At 35.7% G+C, this 25,277-nt stretch overlaps 1 protein-coding gene across 2 annotated transcripts; it reads left to right on the top strand.

Moving 5' to 3' along the window:
• The first annotated feature begins 8,567 nt into the window (after positions 1–8,567).
• LOC129277989 (uncharacterized) lies at positions 8,568–24,429 on the top strand. 2 transcript variants are annotated; one of them, XM_054914179.2, is made up of 6 exons: positions 8,568–9,377; positions 11,352–12,675; positions 15,964–16,035; positions 18,356–18,512; positions 20,263–20,799; positions 21,521–24,088. In XM_054914179.2, the coding sequence occupies exons 2-6, from the start codon at positions 11,384–11,386 to the stop codon at positions 21,584–21,586; spliced, it is 2,124 nt and encodes a 707-aa protein (XP_054770154.2). In that variant the 5' UTR covers positions 8,568–9,377; positions 11,352–11,383; the 3' UTR covers positions 21,587–24,088. The 2 variants fall into 2 exon arrangements, with proteins under 2 accessions (XP_054770154.2, XP_063966262.1); XM_064110192.1 differs by lacking the exon at positions 15,964–16,035 and having other exon boundaries at positions 8,571–9,377; positions 21,521–24,429.
• The last annotated feature ends 848 nt before the right edge of the window (positions 24,430–25,277 follow it).

A 25,277-nucleotide genomic window follows, 5' to 3' on the forward strand; every position in this document is an offset into this window, starting at 1 on the left:
ATTTGAAACATTATTTAGGGTGTAGAAATCGAGACAGAACTTTAATATAGGGCTCTTCCTGGATAAAAAAAAATCGATGGTGTCCATCGCTTAATGATAACGAAGAACTTGACCCATTTCAAATAACAACAGCATCACTTTCTCCTGAAAATTTTTCCTCGACAAAAGCTTTTTCTCAGCCATTCTCAATTTCGCTCGTAAATGTGAGATCTTTGAATCGCAATTTTGAAATGTTGAAAGAAGTATATGAAGATGAATTGAAATCATTTTTTGATATAGTCGCATTATCAGAAGTTTGAATGTTAAAGACGTAAATCATTTTTTAATGCCAGGGTATAATCTTGAATTACAATGTAGAATATTACAAGAGGAGGAGGAGTTGGTGCTTATATTCATTCAGGACTTAATTACAAACGAATGCCTAATTTGTCCTTGCACAATGCTGAATCATTATGGCTGAAAATTCTCATTCAGGATGTGAGTATCATATTTGGGGTAATTTATAGAAAACCAGACAGTAACTTTGAAGAATTTAGTCTTGATCTCAACGAGCAATTGCATAACTTGAATCTAGACAGAAACCATTGCATTATTGTAGGAGATTTCAATATAAATCTTTTATCTCCAACTGAAAGTTGTCGTGATTTTATTCACATGACAGAATGTTATGGCTTACGTCAGTTGATAACAAGTTCAACAAGAATAACAAGTTCTAGCATATCTCTCATTGACCATTTTTATTCTAATATGTATGCCTATCCTATTCAAACAGGGTGTATTGAAGTAGATATTTCTGACCATCTCCCAGTTTACTCCGTTTTTAAGAACTTTAAGTGTGTTAAACAAAGAAAAAATAGTGTAACACGGAGAAATTTTCATAATTTTTCAATAGATTCATTTTGTAATGATCTACATGTTACTACTAATTTTTGGAAAAGCGTTTTAGAATGTATGGATCCTAATGAAGCTTATAATATTTTCCAAAGACAGTTCTTATTTGTTTGTAATAAACATGCTCCTATTGAGACAAAATGTGTTAAACAGAAAAAGAAAAATAAACCCTGGATAACACGGTGTATTAAGCGTTCAATATCGACAAAGCACAAACTTTTTTCTCAAGTTATAAAATCAAATTATAATAAAGATTGTTTGAATAAATATAAAAAATACAGAAATCAGTTAACAGCCGTCTTAAGGAAAGCGAAGCAAATGCATTATGAACATAAGTTTGAAGCAGACAAAAAAGATTCAAAGAAAACTTGGAGTCATATCAATGAACTTTTGAATAAAAATAGTGGCTCGAATCTGAATTCAAAAATTAACAAATTAGTTGTTAACCAAGAAAATGAACCTTCCGAAATTACTTCATCTATTGATATAGCAAATTCACTCAACAATTATTTCTCTACTATTGGGAAAAATCTAGCTGAGAAAATTGAGAAGCCAAATGTTAATTACCGAGAGTTCATGGGTCCATACATTAGTCAAACATTTTTCTTCCTGCCAATAACAAGTTCAGAAGTTAAAGAAATGTTATACACTCTTGATCAATCTAAAGCAAGTGGCTATGATGACATATCAGTTCGACTGTTGATACGTGCTATGAATTGTATTTGCAAACCTCTTTCGCATATATTCAATCTATCATTTACCACAGGCATTTTTCCAGAAAAATTAAAAGTTGCAAGAGTTATACCAGTTTTCAAAAAGGGAGATAAAGAATTACCTGAAAATTATAGACCAATATCGATTTTACCCGCGATTAGCAAAATATTTGAAAAACTAGTGAATGTACGATTGATGAAATTCATAGAAAAGAATGGAATATTGTATAAACACCAATATGGTTTTAGAAGTGGATACAGTACGAAACTTTCACTGATAAATCTGATTAATCAAATTACAAGATATACCGATGAAGGAAAGGTGACAGTAGGAATATTCATCGATTTTGCTAAAGCTTTTGATACGATTAATCATTCTATTCTCATTAAGAAACTAGAACACTATGGCATTCGTGGTAAGGCAGTAGAATGGTTTAATGATTATTTACGAAACAGAAAGCAATTTGTTAATTATGATGGTGTAAATTCCGAATACAGGTCGATTTCATGCGGTATTCCACAAGGATCAGTTTTGGGTCCTACTTTGTTCTTGTTGTATATAAACGATCTGGCAAACTCATCAAATCATTTCAATTTCCGTCTTTTTGCGGATGACTCAAATTTATTTAATATTTTCAATTGTGATGAACAACATATTGATTTATCAGAAATTAGTCTCAATTTAAACAATATAATAGCATGGTGCAATGCCAACAAATTGACAATCAATGTTACGAAAACTAAATATATGTTGTTTAAAAATAGACGAAAAAATATTATGATATCAGGACAATTGTCACTGAAAGGAACTTTATTAGAGTGTGTTGAATCAACATTATTTCTTGGTATATGTATCGACAAAAACCTTACATGGAAGAAACAGGTTGACATTGTCTGCAATGTGCTAAGCAAAAAAATTGGAATACTTTATAGATTGAGGAATTATGTAACAAAGAGAATCTTAGTTATGTTATACAACTCGTTTATTTTACCACATATAACGTATGGTCTGGAAGTATGGGGTGGGACGTGCAAAACAACCCTGAACCCTATATTATTACTTCAAAAACGAATAGCTAGAATAATGACGTTCAACCATCATACTTATCACTCTGCTCCTTTATTTTATGATCTAAATATTCTCGATATTTTCAAACAATACCAATATTTGATAGGAGTATTTATATAATCGGTTGCCGCATAGTTTTATTGATTATTTTTCATTTATAGACCATCCTTACAATACAAGAAATAGAGAAAAGCGAAATGTTAATCTTGACAAAAATAATACCAATTTGGGAAAACAATCAATTTCATTTTCTGGTCCTACTTTATGGAATCTTCTGCCAAGTAATGTTAGAGACACCCCCAGTCGTAAGATATTTAGCAAATCGTTAAAATTAATGCTACTGGAAGATTATAATTAATTAGGTATGGTGAAATACTGCCTGAAAACAAATAATTGTATATAAAGATTTTGTGAATAATTAAGATATTTTTTTCTTGTAAATAGTGTAAATATGTTCATTGAAAATGATCGAAAATTTTCTGCAACAGTATAAGTAGAATTAGTATTGAATTTGATGTACAATATTGAGATTTAGTTAAATTTATTGTTTAAACTATGATAATGACATTATTTGGGGCTAACCTCGATTAGCATCTTGCTATTATGTTAGCTCCAATTACCAAATGTTTTGTTTATATGTGGTGTACTATTCCTTGTAATTGTACCTGACAGTGATATTTGGTAATAAAAAAAATTCAATTCAATTCTTCTATTGACAATCCGATCCCCTACAGTTCATTTTCAGTGTGAGGATTAATAATTGAGACTTCCTATAATACGGCCGATAATCATGAAGTGAAAGGAGAGCTAATAAATCAACTTATCATTATTGTATTTAAAGACTTGACGCATTATTGCGGGTTTTCATTGTAATTTGTTATGTTTTCTGTGATTCATTATCTAATTGTGATATAGGCCAACACTCCAAGATTATTATTATTATTATATATTTTTATTATTATTATTATTGTTGTTGTTGTTGTTATTGTTATTATTATTACTATTATTATTATTGTTTTTGTTGTTATAATTGTTTAATGGGAGGAGCACTGTCAAACAAACAAACAAAATCTTATATTGAGATGGAGATGAAATTTGAGTGGAGAGGAGCAAAGAGTCAGTGTGTCTATCATCATGATAATGCGGCACCGTGGATGATGTCTTAGATTATTATTGAGAATGGTGAAAAGGTATATGTCAAATTTAAAATTGTAAAATTATACGCAATTGGCAAATAACATTTTCGATTTTTTTTTTGTATCTGCCAAATACATAGAACAATACAGGCCTCACAAGTTAAGATACATCTTATGGACTCTATCAGGTGGAGGTACTGTAAACTTAACGAATGGAGATTGGGAGGGAATAGCAGTACCTTGATTGGATGGGGATTTATGCAAGTCGGAACTTTGGGAGCATTGGTTGTAAATTATTCGTCGTAATTGCAACGAACGAATGAAGGGAGGGGTCTTTTATGTAAACACAAGACCTGAATATGGGGTTATTAAAGGCTGCACTTAATCATTAACAGGATCCGTATCGCATCAAATAGAATTATATAAACGCGAGCTGATTTTTCTTTATATCTGACCTGAAAAGGAACTTTTTCAGCACTGTTTGAGAACCAAGTTAAGAATAACATTTAAAAAAAGTGCATCCTGGGAAGTGCATTTACAAAGAATGCTTTAGCGTTTTAAGGAAGCATTATGCTTATACATTGGTTATATAATTTGGATTACTGTCCTAGGGGAATAGGTGCTTGAGAGAAAACCACCGTATCCTTTATAATTTAGTACATGGCCTATGGGAAAGTTGTTCTTCTCACTTGTCATAATCTACTTATACTAAAAAAATTAATGTAGGATAAAGAGCACTGTTGAATATACCTTTTTAAGGGCATATGCATGTGCCGTGGTAGGCGTGGGATCGAATCCCGACCTTCACGTGTCTAGTCAGGCGCCTTGAGACCACACGACCACGGCACCCTGGCTAGGTTACGTCTGAAATCAATCCTGTGCCCCCATCAGTTAAAGGGGGATCCTACCTTGGTCATAAAATGTTACATGGGAAAGGAGAAAAAAAGTTTAACCATATATAGTGCTCCATCCGGGTTAAACAGAATGGTTAAAGTTTGAAAGAAATTGGACAAGCAATAAGAAAGTTATGATAGTTTTAATAATGAGATCCCTAAAACTATGTAAATTTCAAATAAAATAAAACTTTTGAAAAAACCCGACAATTTAACAGTTTAATGGATTGAAGTGAATGGGAGAATTACAAGCTCAACCGCTCACAATATGTATATCATTTATTCAATGTTGAATTTTGTTCATGCTTGTATTTAAATTGAAATAATTTATCTTGTATTTATTTGTATTATGTTGAAGAATGAAAATAAATAAAAAAAATTTGATTGTTTTACATCACAATGACATCACCAATGATGCGGTCAATTTGAAGTCTCAATGGGTAGACCTATAGCAATTACCAATTTTTAAAAACAATTTTAAAAACTTTTATTGAAAATTCATAACTTTTTCATAGTTAATTGTCCGATTTTGTCAAACTTAATTTCACCCTTGTACTCAGTGTCTGATTTTTTTTCTTCCAATAAAAACAACTTAGTATTTGGGTTGGATTCCCCTTTAAACATCCATTTTTGCCCCCGGTCCCCCTGCCATCCCCCTTTCCCCTTTTTTTATTCTTGCTTCCTTGCCCCCCTCCCCTCGGTGCCAGGTAAAAATGGCAGAGGTAATAATGGCAGAGGTAAAAATGGCAGATGTAATAATGGCAGAGGTAAAAATGGCAGAGGTAAAAATGGCAGAGGTAAAAATGGCAGAGGTAATAATGGCAGAAATAAAAATGGCAGAGGTAATAATGGCCGAGGTATAGATCATGACATGCTACATCAACAAGGAAAAGACAGAGCATTTCCAGTTAATATCAATCATAATTATTGACCTTGAATGGACTCCTATCGACAAAATGAGTATTATGAACTGATTAGATATTATTTAGATTTTTTCATTATTTTGGGTCTATACTTTATCATTGATATGATTAAACTTAAACATTTTCAGGCCAAAATGATTTCAATGTGAGTGATATGAAAGGATTTATCTTGGCCAGTTCGTATAGTAGAACAGCACATACCAAATGAATTTCAAAGTAAACATCAACGTGCACTACCATTAACACACTGATCTTAGACAAGTTCGGGATTTCTTCGAACCATTTGCATAACTTGGATAACAGAAAAATAACAAGACGTTTTGTAATAAAAGTAATTTTCCATATTTTAACATCATAATGGATCCGAATATAGATATTGATATGATACGTATGTAGTTTAATGCAAATTATATAATAATAGCAATTATTGCTAAGATTTTCAGAGCAATACCTCATTGCAGCAAGTCATAAGTCGATGTCAGGTTCCTGAACTAGTTTCTATGGTAACGGTTACCGCATGAATTTGGAAATGTGTAGCGAATAAGAGACTTAAATTTATAGGCGTTTCTTAGGTACCATTCTATCGACGTGTTAAAGGGGAAGCTCACCCTGACAAATGGTTTACTGTAAAAATAGCAAAAAAAATATTTTGGTGAAGCTTTGCGGAAACCCCATCAAAGACTATGAAAGCTATTAGAAGTTTGAGTTTTTGATCTATGACGTCATATACGAGCAGCTGCCCCGTATTTTATGCGCCAAAATGTATACTTTTCAATTTTTTAATCAGTGGTTCATGATTGCTAAAAAAATCTTTCCGGAGCGAATGTGAAATGATTTGTAGGTTGATATACTTAAGCCTTAAGGTACAATAAAAACCATTTTGATTTTTTAATGACATTTCATTGATATTTTTATCACACCATATATGGGAAAAACTGCTCGCAAATGACGTCACCATTAAAATATAAAATTCTAATAGCTTTTTAAATCTTTGTTGGATTCCCTAAAACCCTCACCAATATCATTTTAATTACTTTCTGCTATTTTTACAATAAACTTTATGTCAGGGTGAATTTCCCCTCAAATTAAGTACAATACTTGGGATACAAAGTGTGCTTCAAATTTGAAGAGCGATTTGACATGAGAAGGTCGTGCATGTAAGTCAAGGAAAAAGAAAAAGAAATACCAAGTGAACTCAGATGTTTGTTATCAATTTGGTGCAGAAGATCTAAAGTATGATTTAAAAATGTAACCCTTTCCATTAGTCCAACATTATAATTCTTATCTTCTTCTCAGAACCTTTCTTATTTAATCTACTGTAGATGGGGGGGGGGGGGGGCTTTTTGATTTTTGGGCATGGGGGCTTAAGACTGGCCATTTATACCTCTGTTAATTTTACCTCAGCGAGTTTTACCTCTGCCATAATTATCGCTGCCATTTTTACCTTTTCCATTTTTACCTCTGCCAATTTTACCTTTGCCATTTTTACCTCTGCCATTTTTACCTCTGCCATTTTTACACCGAGCCCTCCCCTCTATACCCCCATTTTTATATCTCTCCTTTTCCTTCCTTTGCACTTGTATCCCCTTTCCTTTCTCTTCCCCTTTCTTGATCCAATTATTAAGAGGCATGAGGCGCATTTTGTTGCTTCCTCTTCTCAGTATAGTCAATTCATGTATTCCTTCTTTAATATACCATTGCATTTTTTTTTCGTTAATTGCACTTCGGACATTCTGCAGAATCTGTTACTATTACTATTATCATCATTGTTATTATTAAATACTGACTGAGATATACAACTCGTTCAATTTATTTAACCATATATTTCATACCATAGCTTTGAAATTTTTGGGTAAGAAATGTAAAAACACAGCTGAATGCGATGATTACTAAAAAGTACGACATTGGTTTCTGTAATCGCCCAAGTGAGATGAGAAACAAAATTATCCACAGCAAAAAGTACCGTATTTCGATAATGAGGACGAAGTAGTGTAAATATCGTTCTAAACATAAAAGTCATATATATTCTTAAAAATTCAAACCGTTAGCATGCGTTATTTTACTCAACGAACATGATACTTCTCTCTATAGTTTTGATTGATTTTTACTAGTGTATTATTATGAAATCATTGACGTAATGATGGGATTTTTATAGATGGGTGTGTCCTTTATATTTTACATGCAGTGTGTTTAATAGTTGTACTTGCAGGCCCTTTTTTTTTTATCGAATACTACATATTGATTTTACATTGGTGAACATACACGACATTTGTTCCTGCGATGATTTCTCCGGGCTATATTTCGTCTAGTAGGGTGTTTTATAGGGTTAGGGTTGCAACAGGGTTTTATGCTAGGTATACACGTTTAGGTTTTGGGTAGGGTAGTTAAACAGAGGGCTGAAGTTGGACGATCACCTGGGGGGTCGATCATTCATTAGTGTGTGGAATTTAGAGCGGAGCAATTCTCTCTGGAGCAAATTCATTACAAAATGAACAGTGAAATTATAAAATGATTAGTCTGTGTTGTGGTATAAGTTAGCTCGCAATCTTCGAAACAAATAGCACCGAATGCAATTTATAAAATACCCCGGAAAGTACCCCAGATATTTTGTTCACCTTGGGGGAAATTCGTCACAGCAACACATGAGTGTGGACAGCGGTAGAGATTCAGAAATGCATATTTCTGTTTCAATCTTAGTAGAGAGTCAGCTTGCCCTGTCTAATTATAGCTCATGGGAGTTATACGCAATTCATGCATCCATACTGGCTATAAAGCTGAACATCGCAAATAAAATACACAATCCCGAAAGCGTTCATACGCGACAATGGTATTATCGGATTAACAAGTGAATGGTGACATCAGACCCCCTTCAAATAACTTAACAATAGCGACTTTTCAGTCTCTTGTCCTATCAATATATAATACGTCATAAAGGTTTCATAGACAGTTTACAAACAAGTGATGGGACCTTCGGGCCGAGCTAGACCCCCGGCCCTTGCTGGAAAATTGATATTAAAAGAGAGTAACCAAACCGTTTGTGTACTTCACTGAAACCCTATACATCCCTATAGGGAGTTGGCGTTGTAATCCGATTTCACCTTGATATATATGTATATAAACATAGGACACTTCGATTTGTCATAAAGCTAACTATACAGTCAATGGCAGCTTCCTTGTAAAGATAATTCATCGACTGCTCCAGCAGCCTCATCGATTGATTGTCCGCTGTAAAACTGGACACCCGACAAAAGAGATCGGTTAGATTCAAAGAGTACCTCGATCGGGAGTTGCCATGGGTGATGCACAGCCAGCGGTGCATTTGGAAGAGGTAACTATTCGAGGCTCCATACTCAGGTATCTGGCTTTGCTCGATGGGAATCTGTACGACGAAGGATGTAATACCTCCGAGCTAGGTACATCACTTGCTTCATCACCTGTTCACAAGATTGTTCTTTTTTTCCTCTCGGAAGCAAGTCGACGTTGTACGTGACCGAGGTCGATGGTTGACATTTATGACCTGTGTTAGCATGGTGTATGGTTGGCTGTAAAACTCAGTGTTGGTTTTATATGCAGACACGAGGGATTGAAAAAGTTTCCCGACAAGTACAATTCTCGTATATCTTTGTGGAAGAACTTCGTTATAAATATAGACCAATGTGACGCACCTACATCCAAGTTCTTCAGTTCTTGTGTATACACCTGATGAAATATAAAATGATTGTGAAGTGATGAAGGCAAACTAACAAAGCAATGTAAGTACTGTATATTCTTTTATATAATCATGATGGATGGCGACGCCAATGAAATGATTAAACATGTTTTTAGTCCTTTATTGACCTGAATATAATTATACATCTTTATAATACGATTTATTAAACATGTTTAAAAGGGATGCAAGTTCTGTATAGTTCATATCATTTGATATAATAATCGAACTATATTACGAATGTATACGGCTTCCAGTGGACCCTCATGATTATACCCAGAGCGTATATACAGACCGACTTGCTTCTTTCCATCGATATGCACTGAACAACATGATAATGTACTTTCCAAACATTAATCCCTAACACATTAGCATTTATAGTCGTGATGGTATATAGACATGGTCTGTCATTCTTGGGATCGGTAGGGGAGGGGTATTTAATTATAATATGAGAATATTTAGATAAAACAAATCTTTAGACACTATTAAAGAGCAGATGCAAATCAGAAAATGCACATAACTTAAAATTGTTTGAACTGTGACCACTATACTCACATTGCATCACACTGGAAAAAACCTGCTTCCCACTCGTGTATCTGTTCATAAATTCTTAATCAGGGAAAGGCGTATACTTCATTTACACAGCATACCACGAATTCGCTTTATAATACAACCTTATTTGTATACTAATCCGACATTTTCAACAAAATTGTTGAACAGCGAGGTTCAATATCTAATTACCTAAAAGTTGGACATTGTTGTTTAACTTTCCAATACGCAATATGAAATGCGACTATTTCTAGTGATTGAAAAGTAAAATATACGCTACCAAAAGTTACCCTCATGCATATCACGATCGATGATTTTTAATTTCGCACCCCATCGATAGTGAAATTACACTATAGTCTTATCCTTTTCTTTCCCATCCTCTTCTTTTCCTTCTCTCTTGATGGGGGGGGGGGGGGGGTATCCGCCCCAAGGATCCGTGCCTGACTCTTCCTATGCACAATGCTCTGGTGCTCTGAATAGTTTTTGTAGGCCTATGCGTGTTTATTGACCCAAACAAGGACTTTGATGGGATCATACAAATAACACAACGATTCATTATTTGCTATTATAGTTTATATAAACATAGCTCGACATGCATAATAGAAAATGACATAAAGTCTCATAATAACGATCAAACAGTTGGCGATCGACCTTCGCCTTTATAGCTAGTGACATGAATATAAATTTATTGGCTGATTTCAGAATGGTGTTGGGTTCTGATGTTGGTATTAAAATCACGATTTAGTGACATTCATTCCAGGATCAAATTACTTTGCTGATTCCCCCACCCCTATATACAACTTGGTTTATGGCTATATACGGCTATGCACGAGCAGCCGATTGGTGAACATGTGGATAATTTTATTTTCCAGCACCCCTATTGAACAGTGCTAGATCCAGCCCTGTAAACAGTCATGATAAAATAATCCATTAAGACAAAGTTTGAAAGAAACATTATTGCTCGTCTATGCAAGGGGGGGGGGGTATATAGGCCTTATTGTTGGCACCTCTGAAAGGTACGTTGGGCGGTAGAATAGGTTTTAAATCCTCAAATCAAAATTCCTTCATACTTTCGAATGCCTTCGTCATTAAAAGGCTCACGATTGAGCAGATTCAAGTATCATGAGACACCTTGATTCTCTCTCCATTTAATGATTTATCAGAGCTTCCACTCTTCGCACGGGTAAATTTTTCATTCAAAAGGCGTCATTCTGTCATAATGTGTGAAGGTAATGTGATAAATTTCTCTCAAAATTCAATTGAAGGTAAATGAGTAGTTCCTATACCGACCTGGCTGCCGAGCGCGCTCAATCAGTGACTCACCTCGGTATCTCTATCTCTCTCAATTTTGTCTTTCACTCCCCCCCCCCCCCTAACCTAACCTAACCTAACATCGTGCCACTTGGCAAATTGGGTGAAATTATTCCTCACGCCTTTGGTGACTGTTGTCTTATCTATTTTTTTTTCACAGGTAGTCGAAAGAAATTAGGAGTATAAGCAATCATGACAGCTATATCAGCAAGGACAGACTCGGCGTCGTCGAGCAGCTCATCATCGACATCCTCTTCTGAATCGTCCTCATCACCAAGTGTCCCAGTCTCACCGATTCACCATCCTCAAAGACCCACGGAACAATCAAGCGAAGAGGAAGAAGAAAATGCTGAAGTCGAATGTCCCTCGTTCGTCCGCGATCGCACCATTTCAAGGGCACTCCACGAGTTCGAACTCGAAGATGACGACATCCCAGAGCCTGACTTCTCTTGGGATGCCAGAACGATATCTCACCATCTTGCCAAATACCTTGATGACCTCTGCGGGTGGGTGCCAGACCCCAAAGTGCAATACAGACGTGTGGCGCCGTCACAAGGAAAGAATGGTCAAAGGACAAAGGGTACGAAAAGCGATCTGGAAGCGCAGGTGCGACGGTTGTCATTAAATTCCAGAGTGGCTAGTCGAATGAAAGCCTTGACGATGGAATTCGAATTTCGACATTACCACAATCCTAAGAAATACATGGAGCAATATCGTAGGTACCACACATGTGGAGGACCTTTGGAAAAGTTGGCTGCTCACGACACTTCTTGTGGACGCAAGAGAAGTATTTATTATGCAGGAGATGCCTCTGCTGAAGCAGGTTTCAAGGTAGATAACCCACACACGCAGCAGGAGTCGCGTTTGACAACGGCTCAGTTACAACCAGCGTCATCGCCAGATAGAAATGATGGCCAGCGTCATACACAATCGCGTCAACGACAGAACTCTGACTCAAGAAGTGACCAGAGTAGAACAGACGCAACAAGTGTTTCTTCGGGAACTACTCTGCCAAAAGCAGTGTCATCACAGAATTCACCGGTTCAAAATGAGTCAGTGTCGACCCTACCGCGGTATTGCTCGCTGACGGAAGCTGCCAACCGAAAGCGTCAAGTCTACAGTCATTGGATGGGTATTCCTAGTTCTCGTCTACCCGTACCTTCGTCTGCACCTAAATCATCAACAGAGAGCGACCGCGACATGTCGAACTTCCCAGCCAAATTGCCAGCGACGGACGATGCAATGTTAATGAAACCTCAAAGCTCTACGCCGACCGGTACGGGATCAACCACTGCTTTGTCGAACAAAGGTCTTAGACCAACCTATCACAATCCGTTGATGACGAGTCCAACCGGTGCGCCGTCTGGACCTGTCACCCAAAGTACCTCTCAGTTCGGTAGTCCGCCTAGTGGACAACATCCTCTTTGGAAACCAAATCAGTATCCTGCCACAGCCGATAATCATACTCTGCCAGTCGCCTTTGGGTGAGTATCTTCATTATTCTAAAGGTAATAAGACCTATTGTAAAAAATCAGAGTGAAATCATGTAACCGAACTGAATGCACACTCACTCAAATCAGTAACAACATCATAAATAACATCATTATCATCATCATTAACATCACTGTCATCAGTATAAAAATTTTTAAATCCTTAATTGTAATTCCAGTAATTTTCGAGAATTTTTTTAAGTCCCCTTTCGCTGGCCACACAAGAGCGACCAGATTCAGTAAATGAAGGCGGGAGGACCCTCTTGCATGAACTGCTCCTGATCGTCATAACGGTTTTTGATCGATCTACAACTTACGAAGGCTTTAAAGTACCATCTTCTTGACGAGATCGCGATATGTTTCATCTCGCAATATGTCGATGTAATTCCCTTAATAGAGACTTTTCGCATTTACTACAGGAATCTACAACGCATCGATTCCTTTGAAAATGCAATTAAAATCACAATTGGGAGCTGAGAGGCTTTTGTCGAAAGTTGCTGGACTAGTGGGACAGCAGATCATCCGAAGATTTGCACCGGACGAACAACTGCAAATATGTCGTTGTCCAGAGTCAAGAGATTCCGATGCTGTCCTGGTCCACCAACTTTCGACAAAAGTCTCTCAGATCTTCAGTGTGATTTCAAAGGAATTGAGAGTTTCCCCTTGGTAATTGCGAAAAGTCCGAATTATGTTGACATGTTTATGGCGACATGGCGATATTATCTAGTAAGTCGACTTATATTAAAAAAGAGTTATATGCCCTCACAGCGAATAACCTTACCTTGCCAAACCGACATAATTATATATCAAAAAGTTATATGTCGTTAATATATGAGTTTACGAGATAAGGTGTCTCGTTATGTCGAAATTAAAAGGCTATTAAATTGACATGACAAAATTAATCTCGTAAAGTTGACACTTTAAAGCTTCCGTAAGTACTAAGGCTGCATCAAAATGAATTTATGATCCGCCATGCCCAGTGTCATATCACGTCAGTGTAAGCATACTGGGGACCCGAACGGTCAAGACGGCCATCGCTGGTCATCATGCCGTAATAATTAATCAGCACCTTAATTCTAAAGCCCCTTTAAATCACCCAATGATATCAATTCTTATGATTAAAGTTCAGTGCGAAGAAAAACGCCTTTGATAATCCTTAACTTGGATTTAAAATCATGAAATGAAAAATTTTATCAGAGAATTTGCAGGGTATTCCGATTCCAGAGGAGCGTTTCGTGAAAGGACTTGTCAGACATTTGATCCGAAAAGTCCTGTTTTATCCGACAGTTACACTAGGAACTGTCCTCCTCAGATAATTAGAATCAAGGAAAGTTGTCAGGGCCCCGTCTTACAAAGAGTTACGATTGATCCAATCAATCGTAACTCAATGGAAATCCATCAGTGTCATATTTTTTTCTACAGAAAATTTGCACAATATCCTTTGTAAACAAAGAGAAGCATAGTGCATTTTCAAGAATACATTGAATGCATGAATATACATCATAGAAAATATTTTGAACAAACGTGCATAATAGTTGTTGACGTTGCTGGCCGTCCATAGTTATGATTGATCGAATCAATCGCAACTCTTTGTTAGACGGGGCCCAGATCTGACAACTTGTCAGACAAAAATGTTGACGAAACGGTCCCCAGTATTCACTTCTAAAAGTCACATTAATATCATAATCCACTATTTGACCATTATCTCATTCTGACTAGTTTGGAAATCTAATTCGAAAAAAGTCGAGTGTTTTGCACATACCAACTAAATTTGGTCTATTCTGTTGTACTTAAAGATATTAATAAGGAAGAATCATTATCGAATTGATAATTTCTGAGAAGTACATTAATTATACTTGTCATTCTTTATTCCAACAACTGCATTCCACATTGGCTTTACCACATGAAAACAATCATTTTCATTTCTGGTGGCTAAAAAACATATTGGGAGTTAAGTCATACGTAGAAATAATATTGTTATCGTTCATTACATCGGTGACCATTATCTGTTTCCAATGTGGCCTGAGACTAATTGGAGGTCGATTCTGTGTATGCCTTTACAGCTGTATTCAAAGTATTTTAACGGTGTATATTTTATAGATTGTATTCATATGTTTTAAGAAGGGCAGTCCAATTGATTTTTGTTTCTTTTGAAAATCTACTGTAGAAATCGATTGGCATTCTGCCAAGCCCCCTAACATCATGGATATTACATTACAGAGAAGTGCTTTAATGGCTGATCATGGGGCGTTAAGAATACGAGAAAGATGATCGAATAGATAATAGATAATTTGAGAAAGTAAGGAGTTTGTGTGTTGTGAGAGGGGATGAAAGATAAAGAGAATGAGATGGAGAGGGAGAAGGGGGCGGGGGGGGGGGGGTAACCTGAAGGAAGGGAGGGTGAAGAAAACATGAGAAGACATCTTTTCTTTACCTCTCATGATAAAATCATGGTGTGATTATGATCACCGAATATGTCATGAATTAACGATGGCACAACATTATAGTTACATGCACGCAAGGACACAAGCAGTGCGAACAGACCGTCGGGTAATATTCATCCGCCTCTAAAAGACACTTCTTTTGATCTCAACCCACCCAGTGATTGGCTACACATTACATGACGTCACTGATCACGTGTGTTCCACCTTCCCCACAACTCGGTGTCTCTAAACACCACACACACACCCGGTACCACACTTTTATCCCAGTTTATAATTTGTTTGAAATTGACAAGTGTTTGATTGTGCTCTCTCAACGTACATAAAACTGGGGAAAACATCTCGTCCAAACTATACTATAAATAAATGCTTCTAGAATACTCCTTCAGAACAATTCACGATTGGTGCTTGGGTATTCAAAATGAAGCCGGAATCTCTAATCTCAAGTTTGATTCATTGATGGAAATTAATGTGGAGGAAATGAAATACTTTTGCTCTTGGTGGATAGTAGAATTAACACTTTTTTTCTCCTTTCTTAAAACAATTGTCCGTTTTGACACTTTATCTTTCAAGCTGACGTGTTTTTTTAAATTGCTTCACGGATATTACGAAGTATTGTAAACGCTATAACAGACCAAGAAACTAAAATCAATATTTAAAATGCAAAGTTCATACTTTAATTAATGCAAATTTAACCAAAAATTTAAAAAGAAGTTTTATTTCTTTGGTAGACAATCAACAATCATATTGATCTTAGTCAGAAGTTTATGTTGATGATGAATAATGCAAATGTATTCGTTTTCATTTTCTTACTTTTCCATCCACAAAACAAACCTCTCAGTCACGTGACTCGTTTAAGCAAAAACACTTTGCTGAGGGCGATTGATGAAGAGCTCAGTGAAATCGAAGATCGGTAGGAAAACCATTAGTAGTAGCAAGGAGCTTCAAGCTCCTTGGTAGTAGTCAAAACTTTACATCTCTAGTAAATATAATAGATAAGATCTTATCCTCCTTCTGTCCTTCCTCTTTTCGGCTATTCTCGGAGTTGACACACTCTTTTGTTTGCTGTAGTTTTTGAGAGGTAGCATTTCCCCTCTTTTTATCTGGGTAGAGTTTCACGAAACCGTTGTAAGTTCTCCGACATTAACTGTGCCCCATCTGGTGTTGAAAATTACACGCCTTTCACGGGATGTCGGTTATATAATTTACCATGCTTTTGTGAAAACCATATTTACACGTTTCTTTTTCTATCTTCTATTTTTCATTTTTTTTTCTTGTCTCTCTTTAGTTCTCTTCTGTGGTTGAATGATGATTGTTGTGAAAAACTCAGATTTCTCTTTCAGGAGTGATGTGATAATTAAGGGTTTAAGTTTAATAGGTGTAGTGGGAAACATCTCATTTGTAGTCTTTGTTAAATGGATACGGTACTGTTGAGTACAGTTAATTCGTGATCTAGATGTTTTATGTAGTTTTACTGTTATTGCCTAAATAATAAATGTGAAAATTTCAGTCAAATGAGATATTATATTGAATTGGAGTTGCGCGTTGACAAAATGATAATGTGAATCTTCACAAACATCAACAACTATGGTACCTCGATCATAGATATTTCTAAATTATCACAAAATGAAATCCAAATAATATACATGTATGAATGTTTTACCTGTCATACTAATGTAAAACAGTTAAGTTCCTAATGTCTTGTGTTCCATTAATATTTAACAAATATGACATTATTAATTTGTATTTTTTGTGCTTAACATTACTTTAACACGCCCTTCACATCAGCTATACAGGTGAGTTGATATGAATGAAAGTAGAAAAAGTGGTTATTATTGGAATCAGTTAAACTATCTCGAGCTGATATAAAAGATCATTAAAATTATTTGCTTCAGAAGCAAAATAATTTTAGAGAATCTCTAATAAAGTGAATATAATAATAATAATGATAATAATAACAACAACAATAATGACAATAATAATGATTATAATTATAATGCTAATAATAATATATTTATATAGCGCTAACGATTTAAAAAATATTTTCTTCCGATGCGCACAAGGAAATAAATAGAATAAGAGAGTTTGGAAGAGTGTCATAGTACCTATAGATAATGTTTTTTTTTAAAGAAAAGATATGACAAAGACTGTTTCAATAAAATCAATGTCGTCATTGTTGTTTACTCGTACTTTATTTTTCTTTATAATCTATGATGAATTTTCTTATTTTCAATGCAATGCAATTTGTGTATGCGCTCTGTTTTTGGGAGTATATTTTCAGGAAATTATTTTGGTTTTTAAAGGACCATCAAATTTGAACGAAATTATGTTAATGAAAACAAAAGTGAGTTCTTTCCATGATTTATGTATTTCAATGTATTTTTGTAAATTGTTTATGGAACGTAATGTAACCATGGTAACAACAACAAAACATGGTTATTATTCTGTGCCGGGCTTAGTGGAATTTCAGGTATTGCAGATATTATTATATGTCAAGTCAAATTGTTATGTTCTAGAATATAAACACTGTCTTCTACTTGGTTTTGATGTTACGCGAGAGTCGATTTTTCCGCTTGAAGTGTTTTCAAAATGTATAGTAGGCTTATGTTGTTGTTTTTTGTACAATTAGAACGGTTGTGTAAATTCTAAATTACAAACTTAAAATCTAAAATTAAAAAGGATGGAACATTTTAATGTTTTCTAGGCGACATTGCCTCTGACCTTCAGAGACTCGGAGAGGATTTTAGGCTTCACACTTTGAAAAAGATTTGTCAAAATGGCCAATTTGTTGGTGAATATTGTGTCCGACCACGAAAAAAAAAATCGCTAAAATCAACACAACATTTGAAGGATTTGAAAAGGTAATTAAGTCGATTTTGACCACTTTGTGCGGTCGGACACGTATTTATCAACATAATCTTGATCAATACTTTTCAAGAGTGAATGGATGACTTGAGTTAAATAACGCTATGCATGTGTATAATATCATACACATTCTAGCATGATGGAGTTTATCGCAGAGCAATCTAACTTGAGCTAAATAATGTCTTTGTAACAAGTTTCATGAAAAACAATGAGAGTCTAAATACAAATTTACTGACAAGTCCAGTTCACATTACCGAAGAGTGTCGTATCTGAAAACATGAGTGCTATGCAGAACCAAATATAATTATTCATCATTATTGTGTTTGTTCAAAATATTGATATAGTTTTGTACGTCATTCCTTTTACAGCGGTATGGCAGGAAACTTTTCCACTGGGATTACACTTGATGATAGTTGCTATGGTTACCAGGGTAATGGTGTGACGTCATCAGAAGGGTCAGCATTTCGAGATTTCTACTCCCACTTGCTACAAGCAGCCCATTATCTTAGACTTGCTGGCAGACAGGTAACAGTAATTTTTTTTAATATACTTGTTTCTCACAACATTCGCTCTCTTACTCTTAACCCACCTTTTTAATTTCTAAATCATCTCAATTTTATCTTTCAAGGTTAATTGCACAAAAAAACCTACACACCCAGGACCAAAATCCAATTGAAACCAGTTGGATTTCCAACTGGTTTCAATTGGTTTTAACTGGTTTCAATTGGTTTTAACTGGAATTTAACAATTGAAATTGAAACCAATTGAAACCAGTTGGGCAACTGGAAATCCTAACTGGAACCAATTGGGTAACTGGAAATGACTTCCAATTGGAAATTATTTCTAACTGGAACCAGTTGAGTAACTGGAAGTCTCAACTGGAACCAGTTGGGCAACTGGAAATCCCAACTGGAACCAGTTGGGCAACTGGAAATCCTAACTGGAACCAGTTGGGTAACTGGAAATGACTTCCAACTGGAAATGATTTCTAACTGGAACCAGTTGGGTAACTGGAAATCCTAACATGAACCATGCAATTGTGTAACTGGAAATCCTAACTGGTACCAATTGGTTGAATTGGGTAACTGGAGATGACTTCTAACTGGAAAGATGGGTAACTGGAAATGAATTCTAATTGGAACCAGTTGGGTAACTGGAAATAAAACTGGAACCAGTTGGGTAACTGGAAATGATTTCCAATTGGTTTCCAATTGGAAATTTTCCAGTTACCCAACTGGATCCAATTGAAACCAGTTAATTTGCATATTATCTGCCAGTGTGCACAGATTAATGTTTTATGAGATTCATCATCATTAACAATGTATCTATTTAATTCTTTTCAATTTCAAGTACCACACTTTTTAAAGATAAGTATTTAGAATACTTAGCAGTGAAAACCATGTTCATAAATGTTATAGATTATAATTAAAACAGATTAAAGGATAATTAGTACACCACTAACTGTTACCAAATTACATCAAATAAAAATACATATATTTGAAGATCTTCCATATAAATATATACATATGAAAGTCTGTATTTTATCAATGCCCTTTACATTGGTATTAATAGATATATAACACTGCTTCTATGTTGGCATGAGCAATAGTTAGTGCATATGCTAATTAATTTGTAACTAATTAAGTTTATTCCAACTGGAAGTTCCAATTGGATCCAGTTGGAAACCAATTGGTTTCAACTGGTTCCAGTTGAAACCAGTTGCCTCCAATTGGTTTCAACTGGAACCAATTGAAACCAGTTGCCTTCAATTGGTTTTAATAGGGAAATTGGACCAACTGGAACCAATCGACACCAATTGCCAACTGGTTCCAGTTGCCCAATTGGTTTTAACTGGAACCAATTGGCAACTGGTTTTCAATTGGAACCAGTTGTTCCAATTTCCCTATTGAAACCAGTTGGCCAACTGGTTTCAATTGGTTTTGCCTTAATTGGTTTTAACTGGATTTTGGTCCTGCAAAACGATTTTAAGGGGCAGTTTCGTTATTTGTAATGGCAAATGGGCCTATAACCAGGAAGAAGAAAATGATATCAAAACATTGATGAGAACCCCGCCCCTAAAGAGTAGCTTAATCGTATAATATTTCAGCTTACAACTATATGGTGCATAAAAAGCAAACTATTGACTTAAAACTTCTTTAGTAACCACGTCTAAAAGTGCAGTCGATCCATTACAAAATTTAAATGCAATGCTACAGAAAAAATACCTTTAACCAAGTTTTTAACCCAGTCAAACAATTTTTTTCTGCTGCAACAGAAATCGATGGAAAGCACAAATAAACATGGGATGGGTCCAAGACATCACAGCGGACCAGCGCTCTACAAATCAACAAAACCAATCTCCATGACATCACCAACCAACGAAATCTCTAGTTTTGCCGAACAAACAGGCCTTCCTTCCAACGTAGCCATCGCCAATGGGCTTGGTGTTCGTGGCCAACGCTTGAACTCGGCCACAAATCACCAGCGATCGTCGCATTCCGCTAACCCATCTCTTGGAAAACGTCAGTTTGTCAACGCTCCTGCGTTCAAGAGCATCCAAGCTCGCTTCAACTCATCCCCCGCCAAGATGTCCAACAAAGACTTTGAAGCTGAAGCTGGCTTCTCAAGAAAACGATTTATTTCTCTCGAGCCACCTGCATCTTCAACGTTCAGAGAGAATGTTACAAAGACAGTACCTGATGGGGGACAAGATCAGAAAGGCAAGACTGGGAAGATGTTTCATATCTCTATTCCACAGAAACCATGCAAGGCTGAGACAGCACAGGTTAACAAGGCTTCAGTATGCCAAGCGGTAAGACACTTGTAGCCTTTTATCTCATATGTTATCTTGTAGGTGTAACATAGAGAGCTAGAATTGAATATTTACATTTACATTTAGATTTACAGTTACACTTGATCATAAAATTGTATCTTGTACGTAATAGGACCAAGAACTTGTCAGTTAACAAAATAACAGGGGTAATGACATGACTTTTGAAAAAAATACTTCAAAGATTTTTTGCAGTTTTTCTCCTTTTATTCCTTTTCTTATTTTTCCTCCCATCCCTTTCCACCCACCATTCTAAAAACAATTGGGGCACCCCTGCCCCTAATGTAATTGTCTTGATCAAATGAATAATATATGAAATATAAATCAAATAATTTGAAACCATAGGATCAAAAAGACAATGTTAAAACATTCAACATGTAACATAAAATGTTTCCTAGGTAATTGGTTATATACCAGCTTGGCGTTTACCAGCAAAATGCTGTCCTGCCGAGTTCTTACGGGAGTTATCATAAACAGAAACATAATTATAATTGTTAATTAAATATCCCAGCATGAATAAATAGATTAAAATGCAACTGAAAGTACTCATATCTACCTTGCAGACAATCTTGAGACTTAAGAGCGAGATAAAGCAAACAGTCGATATACACTCAAGTATTATCAGGTGAGGGGGGGGGGGATTTATAAGAAAAAATGCAAGCAAAGTTGACCATCTCCCTCATGTCTTTCACTTTCATTGCAGGTGTGCTTCAAGTCAGAGAGTCAGGAAGCATTAGCACTGACCAATGGAAATACTTCCAAGAAATAAGACTTGCCAAGGAATCACGATTTTCCTGTCCATCAAGAGTGATTTATCAAAATATTTTTGTCAGATGAATTGTCAGTTTTGACAACTTCCTTGTGACTACAGTGGCTGTCAGATAAAATATTCAACAAGCCCTTTCAGGAAACTGTCTCAAGATAATTTGGGGATCCTAAAGGGTCGTTCTGAGAAAAATGTCACAATTCATTGTTCCATCCATCTCTTGCAATCTTGCATGCTTTCTGTTAGATTTTTAAAAACTTACATGGATGGACGGATGGCCTTTGCACCAAATATGTGCTTTGTGGCCAGTGATGCTTTAGCTTGAAAATGCAAGCAATTTGTTAATACTCAATAACATCAACATCCATGACACAAACATTTGTAATTTGCATTTATATTTGGATATATCTTGCATGGCTTCTATGAGATTTTGTTTGAGCAATAACATGGATGGCCATTAAGAACACTGCTTGGTGGTAAGGAATGCTTTGGCTTGAAAATGTGAACAAGTTTGAACATCATTATCATCTATAACAAAATCATTTCTAATCTGCATTTATATTCGGATCAGGGAGTTGCTGGTCACCAAAAGTATAAGCAGAGTGCAGCTTTTTTCGATCTGTGTTCATTCTTGCATGAGTGTGGGGACAAGGGCCAAAAGATCCATGGTTGAGTTATGATTTTTTTCTTGAATTGTGACATTTTTTTTAGAATGAGCCTAAGGACAATGAAATATATTAAAATGGATGGAAAAAAAAAACTTAGCTTATCTCCACACTGCATTACTGCTCTTGCCAAATATTCAAGGAATACATCAACTGTTATGAACCATTTTGAAAAGATATTGTTAAACAATGTACTCAAGATGATAAAATAAAGTGCTACATACATGTACTGCAGGAACAATCTACATGCTTGTATCTCTTATTTATTTTCTCATAAATTCCATAAATTCTTATATCACTGTAGTCCGGATTCTAAACCAGTTTGAACCTGAGAAATGTATTCTAAACATTTTTCTTTATATGTCTTCGGGAAAAAACGTAGGATATCTGAAGCTGATGTTGAGTTTTAGAATAGATGACTCTCACTAGATATGAAAACTGTGAATATACCCTTTGGTGAGGCATTACTCCTTGTTAGAGGATCTTAAGGGCTCTGCCCCTATAGAATATGGCTGTAAATTTGCAAGTGTACATAAACATGGGTTCCATGTACAAGTCTAAAGTGAAACAAAGCAAGTAAACAGAGAACTAGGAAGGAGCCTTAGTTTGTATCGTATCCATGGCGATGCTAATTGAAAAAGCATCAATTATTAAGGTAATTATAATAAATGTTTCATGAAAACCCCATCCTTCAAATCAGTGTAAAATGAAGAGCATCATGGATCATGCTACAAATATCATTTCTTAGCTATGGCACTGTAACACAAAGGTTAGCAATTAATCATTAAATGAAATGGCCTATCAAGATCATCGTTGCATGCGCATTTTGTTCAGTAGACCGCCTAGGAACCAATCAGAATTGTTCTTTCAAATTAACAAATCATCACTAACCCTGTGTTACTGGGCCCTGGTCTACCATTTTCCTATGGCAGGCCTGTCCTAAGGAGTTGTCATGCCTGGCTGATTTAGACAGTCTATTTCAACATACGTATGGCAATCCATGTAATTTTATTACTTTATATCAAGTAATCTTATTGTGCTGTAGACAATTGGCAATTCTTTATATCTAGAATTCTTGATATGGAGCATTATCATTAAATATTAAACATTGCTAAGAAGCATTTATCGTACCAAAATAATTGATAGTTTTTTTCTATTAGCATCACTATGGATACATTACAGCTCTGAACAAGCTCAGCTGAATATATCCATATACATGTAAAAGCTGCGCTTTACAAATTAATGTTTATAAAGGTAAATGCTAGTTTTGGTAACGATATCAAAATGAGTTCGTACAGAATCCAATGAAATGACCACCAAAGTGTCTGTTTGTATAAATAAAACGCATGTGCCAAAGGATTCTGGAAGAAATTGTGTAATTGCTGAGAAATCAGCAAATAAGCACAGGATTCGGGTAGAGCGTCGGGCCCGACGCTCAAAGCAATAATTATACACTGTCCCACGTGCGCTTATCTGTGTTGGGGAAGTTCAGTCTGAACATTTTTCAGCGTAGATTTCAAGATTTCACAAAGTTCAGTTTATGTAACTGTACCAGATCTAGATCCTCGATGATATACTGACAATTAAGCCTGGTTTTACAGACTTTCTCATGAAATCAGTGTTTACTGCAACTACTGGAATTTCTCTTTATTATTATTATTATTACAAACTAAGACTCCTCGTTATCTGTTTAAACTTACAATAAAAAGTGGGAGACATTAAGCCCTGGGGCAAACTTTACAGCTCATTATAACTTTTTCATTCAGGACAATACTACCGCATTATTCAAGCAATTCAATTTCAAGGGTGGATTCACCAAATAAATATAACTTATTACTGTAATGATTGTGTTATTTTGTGCAATGGACATGGGTCTTCAGGGCGATTCCATGCTAGAAAAATCAGCCATTTTCACAACATTTTTCAACCTGCTGTCCAAACGAACGAAGAACTTCAATTTGCTTTGTGGTAATATTAAAGTACTACTGGGTAGACATGCAAAAAAACTGACAAACAACAAAAATATGTTGTCCATAGGTGAATTAGAGCTTAAAATGTTGCGTGTCATACGGAACATTTCTGCGAGCCGTACGACACACATTTTCACCTATAATTTACCCATAATCATTTTTTTTGTGTTGGTTATTATTTTTTCACATGACTATCCACTATAGCTTTATCAAAGAAAAAAAAGAATATTTTATTGCTCAAGCATATGGCTAGGAAATTGTTGTCAAAATGTCCTGTACGACACATATGGAATCGCCCTACAACTGTTTGCCACAAAGTTTAAAGCTGATAGTTAACTGTATTCAGTAATGACCGGACCATAAATCAATATTGTTGCACAACAAAAGACATGCCTGAAAGAAGCATGCGACTGCCACAGCTGAGCTATGTGCACTCAACCATGACATACAAACAGGTGCACACAACAATGGTTACAAACATTTCTTCTAGTTTAAGCCTGCCAAGTTTATTGATTGTTTACTTTTCACGGTAGTTAAATATAGTATTTTAAGGGACCACAAAGTTCAGGGGCCCATTTCATAAAGAGTTACAACTGTTGTAACTTTGCCATTATGGCAACTACCATGGCCTTGATTCTGATTGGTTGCTGAGCCATGGTAGTTGCCATAATGGCTAAGTTACAACAGTTGCAAGCCCTTTATGAAACGGGCCCCAGATCCGAGAGATTTAATAATAATACATGTGACTTATAAAGCGTCAAATACACTCTGTAGAGTGCTCAATGCGCATAAAGAAATTAAGAAGTAAACGGAAAGGTTTTAAGAACATTTTTGAAAGACTCTACAGAGATACAATTTTTGATGTCTTCAGGAAGTCTGTTACATAGTTTTTGGAGCTTTTGGAGTCACAAGCAAATGAGATGTTGAAGAATGTAGAGACCTGGTGGGTATAAATAATTGATGATAAAGGAAAGATTGTGTTGGGGAGCAGATCCATGAATGCAATGAAAGGCGAGAATGCAATGAAAGGCGAAAAATTTAAGGCTAAAAACAATATGT

Source organism: Lytechinus pictus, chromosome 15 (assembly GCF_037042905.1).
Source record: "Lytechinus pictus isolate F3 Inbred chromosome 15, Lp3.0, whole genome shotgun sequence".
In the NCBI taxonomy this organism is placed as follows: Eukaryota; Metazoa; Echinodermata; class Echinoidea; order Temnopleuroida; family Toxopneustidae; genus Lytechinus; species Lytechinus pictus.

Excerpts from the sequence above, each read along its gene's own strand:
- LOC129277989 (XM_054914179.2), top strand. The coding sequence starts at position 11,384 with ATGACAGCTATATCAGCAAGGACAGACTCGGCGTCGTCGAGCAGCTCA. Across the intron at positions 16,036-18,355 it reads CTCAGTGAAATCGAAGATCG|CGGTATGGCAGGAAACTTTT; the intron begins GTAGGAAAACCA and ends TTCCTTTTACAG. Across the intron at positions 20,800-21,520 it reads AGGCTTCAGTATGCCAAGCG|GTGTGCTTCAAGTCAGAGAG; the intron begins GTAAGACACTTG and ends CTTTCATTGCAG.